The 8,134-nt window shown below is 45.4% G+C and overlaps 1 protein-coding gene across 1 annotated transcript; it reads left to right on the top strand.

Moving 5' to 3' along the window:
* Positions 1-1,923: 1,923 nt before the first annotated feature.
* Positions 1,924-7,223, top strand: LENG1 (leukocyte receptor cluster member 1). The gene is made up of 4 exons (XM_073656391.1): positions 1,924-2,274; positions 3,533-3,718; positions 3,793-4,055; positions 4,907-7,223. The coding sequence occupies exons 1-4, from the start codon at positions 2,143-2,145 to the stop codon at positions 5,109-5,111; spliced, it is 786 nt and encodes a 261-aa protein (XP_073512492.1). The 5' UTR covers positions 1,924-2,142; the 3' UTR covers positions 5,112-7,223.
* The last annotated feature ends 911 nt before the right edge of the window (positions 7,224-8,134 follow it).

The following is an 8,134-nucleotide window of genomic DNA, read 5'->3' as shown; positions in this document are numbered from 1 at the left end:
GTCACATTATATAAATCCATGCAACCGGCATGGATTTATATAGTGTGACCGTAAAAGAATAGTAAAAAATAAATATATAATTACCTTCTGATGGCCTGCCGACGTCAGCGGTCGCGTGACCCGTCACATGACTAAATGACGTCACGGCAGGTCCTTTTTAGACCATCGTGAGCTGCCGGCAAGCCAGAAAGCATTGGATAAAGACACCGGGGGCCATCAGAAGGTAAGTATAATATTTATTTTTTAATTTCTTTTTTTTACAGGTACTATGGTACCCGGGTCCGGAGGAGAGTCTCCTCTTCTCCAAACCTGGGTACCATCCGCACATTGAAACGCATGGATTCTGCATGTACAGATGCAGTGATGCGTATTCCATGCGTTCCAATGCAAGTCAATGGCGGCGAAAACGGCGAGCTTCCGCAAAATAATTGGTAATGCTGCAGATTTTTCCGCAATGATAATCCACAGCGGAAATTTCCACAGCATGTGCACAGCACATGCGGATTATCATTGGGGAACATGGCAGACTTTCTACCAAGCGTTTTTTAAGCGTTTCTGCAGCGGAATTGCTTAAAAAACGCATAGTGCGCACACAGCCTAAAAAAAATTATTATAATTAATATTGTGCCAAATTTCACGTGAACTATCACAGGGGATCATGTGACATGTGATACATCAGGTGTGTGTGTGTGGGGGGGGGCTGCGCCTTCTAAACTGCCCGGGGCCCTAGCTACTCTTAATCCACCCCTGACTCTGTTTGTAATGACTCTATATAATATAGGAGTTTCACTTTTCGTATTGAAGAACTGAAATAAATTAACTTTTTGATGATATTCTAATTTAGTGAGAAGCATTTGTATGTAATTATCCCTGACATCTGCACAGTGCTCTCTCCCATCATTCTATGGAAACCTTTGTGATCACGTCACTTTTTCCTCTTAGTAACGGCGCACTGGAATCCACCATTAATCAGTGGCAAAATTCTGCTGCTCTTTTCCTTCCATTTTAAATATGGAGACATAACAGAACCCAGACGGGCCCCATGATAGTCCATGTGGCCCCTCTGCATTGGTTATCTAATGGATCTAGGTTTTATTATTTCCGTTTGTCCCTAAAAAAAAGGACATTCAAAAGACAGGTGTGACATAGTCCCAGAAAATGGCGGAGATGACAGTTTCCTCTCTTCTCAATTTCGATGCCAGAACCATTTCTGCTAGCTCTTATGTGAACATGATGTGTAATAGAATAGTAGCGGCCTTGATGCCCGGACCCCGCTGTGTCTGCTGACTTCTAGGTGCGGGCGCATCTGTTGTTGCAGTTCTTTGAGGTAAACTAAACCCCATAATTGCCGTCTCTCCTGCGATGTGCGGAAATGCCTGGAATCAGATAAATGTTGTGCTGCCTCATGTATAGCTTGTTCTCTCCTCATTCAGGGGCTGTATGTGTTCCTGGTTCTGCGTCTGTTTAGGGATCTCTTTTCTGGGGTCTTTGTAAAGGAGGGTGAGGGTCTGTATTCCAAGTGTCCTGCAATGTCTGACATCTCTTGGACGCCAGAGAGCAAAACACCCAACAAATAAATAGTGCAAGTTCCCTCCCATAGAAGTGAATAGGACACAGCTTGCAATACCAGTCACGACCACAGCACGGCGCTGTGCACCGCTGCTAGGCGGCAAAACCGCAACATGTGCCCGCATAGCGCCCTGCACTGATTTCCAATATCCTCCATATGGCCCAGTCTCCATATCAGCGTGACGCCCAGTTTATGCATTGTGTACCACGCTGAGGACTGTATTTTTCCTCGAGCGCCCTCACAGACCAAGACTTCCGACATCACTTCCCAAAACAAATATGGCCGACACAGGAAATAGCTAAGTTCGTTCAACTCACGTGACGCACTGCGGCCACGTGACTTTACCTATCAGCCAATTGGAAACGAGGCGCGTTATTATGACGTATACTGCTGCTTAGCTAATCGCTAAACCGCGCTGGTAAGAAAGCGGCGGACTGGTAAACAAGGGCCGGACTTACTGCAGAACAGAGAGAAGCGTGCGACTACGGAGGCCGGGAAGAACACGTCCGTCACTGTATGAGGAAGGAGGCCAGGGGGCGGGGCTTACAGAGCGGTAGCCACGTGACTTCAGGATGAACATTCTGCCGAAAAAGAGCTGGCACGTCCGCAATAAGGACAACGTTGCGCGGGTGCGGAGGGATGAAGCCCAGGCCGCGGAGGAGGAGCGACAGCGCAGGAAGAGGGCGGAGCTAGCGGAGCAGGAGGTGCGCAGGCTCAGAATAACTGGGTGTATCTAGTTTTCCTGATTGTCCGTATTGGAACTGTTCACACTGCTAAGAATCAAGGGCTTTCTTTTTTTTTAATTTAGCTCCTCCTTAAAGGAGTATTCACATCGCCAATATCATATCCCAATATGTAGTAGGTGTAATAATAAAAATACTAGCAAATACCTGCAAGTAGAAATGTAGTATAGTTCTTCTGATTAGCCCATGTGCAAGCATTTCAGTAGCTTAGATGTCCATGGTTACGGACAGTTGTCAGTAGTCATAACTATGGATATCTAAGCTACTGCAATGCCCTGCACGTGGGCTAATCAGATAAACTATACTACATTTCTAGTTGGAGGCATTTGCTAATATTATTATTATACCTGCTACATATTGGCATAGAATCTTGGAGATGGGAATACCCCTTTAACTAATACTAAAACGGTCGAGGAGGCCTCCATAAACAGGATTTAGATCAGCGGTTCAGCTCCATGCTGGAGGAGTCTATGGAGCAGTGATCACATGGTGGGGACGGCCGAGCACGCTGGCCTGGTCTTCAATAGTCCCACACACCATGATGTCTGATCACTGCATCATTTAGGGGACCTGGGACTAAAGATGAGGTGAGGGCCTGACTATTCTGTGACCGCAGGATGGGAGGTCCGTGGCCTGGTGTCATGTCACATGCTTCACTCCACAACGATGACATCACGCCAGGCCGGCAAATCAATAGAAGAGCCACGGATGGCATCAGGTAAGAGGCGGCTCTTGGGGCCCCCGTCCAGCAGCCGCAGATCACTGACCTGATAACTCTATTGGGCCCCCTGTTGTAGTGATGGGTGGAGGCCCCCACAATCGGAACCATCCTGTCTTCCCTTGGAGGACCTGTCCTGTACCACACGGACGACTTATTGATATCCGTGGGCTCTCTCTCTGTAGCATCGGTGGTCGGTCTCCAAGGCAACAAGATGTAAACAAATGTTTTAATATGTCCTTGACTACAGATGAAGCCAGTGACTGAGTGCTGCCACCATCATGCTCCACAGGGGGATTCAGGGGTAATAAAAGTAGTACGACAGCTTCTCTGTACAACCAGGGTTGGTCTGGGCTTATAAACCTTCATAGGCTTAAGCTGCACTACCACTTTCCGGAATATTAGGCCCCTGATATTCTGCTGGTTGGAACAACAGTAATAATAAAGTTGAATAGTCGCAATGTCATGTCATCGTTTGTCTCCATCCGTTTCACATTTTAGGCTCGAACTGATTTTCTGCGTAAAAAATCCCGGCTGTCCTTACCAGAGGCGTCCTCCACCGACCGGTCAGCAGCGGTGGAGCTGAGCGAGGAGTCCGGACACATCAACTTCTTTCAAGATGTGGAGGAGGGAAAAGGAACAACCCGTGGGAACAAGGAATACGAAGAGGAGAAGCTTAAAGAGAAGGTAATTTATTCTGCTCCATTAGACGTTTATCCTGGAAAAGTAAATTCCATCGTGGTCGTTATCGATTGTTATAGGAACGGCAAGAAAAAGCTTTGGGGATTCTGACCTATCTGGGTCAAAGCGCGGCTGAAGCCCAGACGTCTCGTCCCTGGTACCAAGAAGCTCCTGCCCACCGCAAGGAGAAAGAGGAAACGGCAAAGGATGAAAAGCTGAAGGGGATCCTGGACCCGATGAAGGAAATGGAGAAATACCTGCGTAAGAAAACAGGCGAGAAAAAGAGGCACTCTGATAAAAAGGAGCAGAAGAGAGCGAAGGAGAAAGGAAACGAGAAGAAGGGGTGAGTGAGGAGCCATAGTGCACCTGGTCGGTGCGTCCGCTAACTAGAACACTTCCTTTTCCAATGTCAAGGAGTTACTTGCTCCTATCAGGTTAGTGATAAAGTCATGTTACTTTATTTTTCCTTCCCCAATGCAACCAGAAATGCTGGTGTATAGAATAAGTAATGGCTACAACTGTCCCAACTTGGATCTGGGGGACAGAGAAGTTCCTTTGTTCCCCCCTAATCTTACTCCTTAGAGTTCCATATATTGCCATGATGAGGGCTGAGAAGCCAGAGTGTAAGGAGCTTTTCCCATTGTGTATGCCAGCAGCTCTGGATGACTAAGGGGTTAAACTGCGGTCATCAGCACTTGCCCTGAGCACTGCAGATACACCCGTATATCATAAATGTAGTGCACAAATCCATCAAGGGGTTAATCCTCTGCCAAAGGTATAGCTAGAAAATTATGCATACAATTTCCTTAAAGGGGTTGCCCCCTTTTACTCACCTGTTCCATCGATGTCGGCACTGATTCTCTCAGGGATAGCGTGACATTATGTCACACAATCCCTGCTGCCAATCAGCACTGGCTTCACTCTCCTCCTATGGCTGTAATAGATATCTGGAGGAAGTGGGAGCTGCGGCTGCTCCTCTCACTTCCTCCAGATATCTTGATTTGGTCTGAAGGAGGAGAGAGTGAAGGGAGCGCTGATTGGCCACAGGGATTGCGTGACATAATGTCACGATAGCCCCGGGAGCGTCAGTGCTAACACCCACATTGGAGGGGACTATAGGTGTTATTTTATTGGGGGGGACGACGACTGTGCTTTATTGCTCAGATGTCTAACATCGCGTCTTCCTCCATTCAGGGCGTCCAACCCATCAATGGAGCAGCTGAGACAGGAGCGGCTGAAGAGGGAAGCTGCAGAGAGGGTGCGTGCTGCCGCTCTGATGTCTGGTAACAAGGAGCCGTCCGCCCCAGAGCAGGAGATGGATGACAGAAAGAGACGATATAACTCTCAATTCAACCCTCAGCTGGCGCGAAAACCCAAAGTGCGGGAAGAACAATGGTGATACGTGGACAAACACCCAGCTGCTAATCATGGGGGTTCTGTGCCAATCCAGTGGCTAATCGGGGGGTGGGGGTCCTGATTAGCAGCTGGGCTGACGGCATGGATGAGATTTGTATACTTGCAGTGACGGGAGATGTGTCCGGCTACTCTCAATTCACTTCTATGTGTGTATTCAGAAGTACGCAACTCGTATACAGGAGGTCACACTGGTAAATCATAGCATTTTGCGCCCTGTACACTGTCACAGTTACTGGACAACTCCTTTAATAATTTATGAGTTTATAGTTTAGATGTGTAAATTCTCATTTATGGGCGTCAAACATGGACAGATAATTTACTTTTGGCTAGTAGTCTCTATGTTTAAAGGGACTCCGTTAGAACAATGACTGTTCAAACCAAGCACAGGCGCTCTGTTCATCACGGCCAGTGATTTTTACACACCTTCCCACCAGCTTGTTTTCCATCTATCTTCACCCTTTTCTGGCTCTATGAAGACAGAACTGTCAAAGAAGAGGGTGAGGGTGGAGCACAAACAGGTTAGAATGTGCACTTAAATGTTTTCCCATGTCATAGTACACCAAGCACGTGTGCTTGGTTTGCACAGTCATTCTGTGCTGATAACATGTCAGACATCAGCCAGGTTTGGGGAGACTTCTCCTCTGAAGATAGATCAGGGACCCGCACCCTGTCTGACCCGTACAGGCTTTTCTTTTGCACATGCGATACTTCTCTGGTGAGACAATCCATTTAATGTAAACCAAATCGAGCATAAACAAGAGAAATGGCCAAGATCTACGATGTACTAAACTGTTAAAGTGTATTTTCAGATCATTGTAGTCCAGAGTGTATTAAAGAGACCTTTCACCAAACATCTGATGTTCAGCTAGATACAAAGTAACAGTAGCTACAAAGCAGAATAACTTTTTTTTTGCCTCTTCATTGCTGAGATATTAGCAAATATTTGGCACCTAATGAGTTAACTAAAGCTAACCCAAGTGCCTATTTTTCACTGGGGGCGTGTACTTCTACCTCCTATACAACACTGACCAATCATAAGCAGGCAGCAACATAGAAGTGCAGAAGGACCTATGATGATGTCATCAAGGTCACATGACCAGAGTCCACAGCTCCTGCCAGCCAGAGTGTGCAGCCTAAATAATAAGAACTGAAGACGTATTATTGGTTTTATCTTTCTGTATCCTTTTCTACAGAACGCTCCTTTGCAGTTAGGCCGGTTTCAAACTTTAGTTATTTTTTTCCCCCTCACATGTGCTGAAAAAAAAAAAAACAATCTTTGTGCATCATCAGTGTGCTGGACCCATTTTTGGTTCATGTTTTAGCTTCTACAATCCTTGTTGCATCTAGTTTTCTCCCCCAAAAAACGTCTTAGCTCTTCCTATCCATTAAACAGAAAGATACGGATGACAATTGAGTGCTAGGAGTCTTTTTTTCCCCCCACAAAGACATTGACTTGCATTGGCCGAGACATGGCAACGAGGATCAAAGTTGGACAGGTCTCGGAGGATAACTTAACTGAAAAAAAATGAATTGGAGTACAAGTTGATATGCATGCAAAATAGGAGCATGTTCACACTGGCCATTAAACAGACAAAACCTAAGACAGAAACAAAATGAGCATATACCCTGCTGTAAGTAAAAAACAATAGTGTATATAAATAACATGGTGTACTTAGTAAACACAGTTTTTGATGATAAAAAAAACAAAACGTAAAAGCCATCCCACCACAACAAGGTCTAACCAGTCAGGACAGTCCTAACTTCTAGAATTAAAACCTCACCATGGTCAAAGTGACTAAGGGCAGAGCAGTACCGGGTCCCGAATGGATGCCCAGCAAAAGTGCACCCAGCCCTTATTCATAATGACGTCCCTTTGACACATGGTAATGTTTCAATACTAGAGGCTAGGACTGTCCAGATTTGGGTACACCTTGTCACGGTGGGATAGCTTTTATGTTTTGTGGGTACACCTTGTTGCGGTGGGATAGCTTTTATGTTTTGTGGGTACACCTTGTTGCGGTGGGATAGCTTTTATGTTTTGTGGGTACACCTTGTTGCGGTGGGATAGCTTTTATGTTTTTTTTTTTTTCTTTTTTAATCAAAACCGGTGTTTAAGTCTCCCATATTATTTATATGTAGCATGGCCTTTACATACAGCAGGGTATATGTTAATTTTGTCTGCCTGTTTAATGGCTAGTGTGAACATGCTCCTATTTTGCATGCACACCAACTTATAATAATAATCTTATTTATATAGCACCAACATATTCTGCAGCGCTTTACAATTCAGACAATTTACACAGATTATGGGCACTGTCCCCACTGGGCTCACAATCTACATTCCCTATCAGGATGTCTTTGGAGTGTGGCAGGAAACCGGAGAACCTGGAGGAAACCCACGCAAACACGGGGAGAACATACAATTATACTCCACTTCATTTTTTTTCAGTTAAATTACATTAATTAAATTTTCTTACAGCAGGATGTTCGTGTCTCTTTGAGGATAATGTGCGAGAGGGAAAAAAAAAACAAACGCTGGTATAATTAGGCCAAGTATATACTCTGTATCTGTGCACTTAGTAATGTATACATCTGGAACTTCTGACATATACGGTAACATTCCCATTCACCAGATGGAGGCCATCTTCCAGGTATGAGTCTGCATATTATTAGTTTTACTGTATAGTAAAGCAAAGCAGACTATGTGACTCTACTCAAGACCCCCCCACTTTCCATACTTATAGAAATTTACGCGCCATTAACACCCAGAAATTTATGAAAAAGTTGCAATCATTGGCCCCAATCTCCTCCCTCTCATGTCCTGACTCTGCATTGAAGCATTATAACGAAATAATGCTATGCTCCCTGGATGAAGCCGCACCTCCTACACAAAGAACAATTCAGCATAGACAGCGACAACCCTGGCACACGCCTCAAACACGTCTTCTCCAGAGGTACTCCAGGTGCGCTGAACGGCTGTGGAGAAAATCAAATCTGCCCGAAGAT

Source organism: Phyllobates terribilis, unplaced genomic scaffold, assembly GCF_046119375.1.
Source record: "Phyllobates terribilis strain yellow unplaced genomic scaffold, ASM4611937v1 Scaffold_12__6_contigs__length_324123572, whole genome shotgun sequence".
Lineage (NCBI taxonomy): Eukaryota > Metazoa > Chordata > Amphibia > Anura > Dendrobatidae > Phyllobates > Phyllobates terribilis.
The sequence above is the reverse complement of the archived record's forward strand: the minus strand, read 5'-3'. Positions and strand labels throughout refer to the sequence as shown.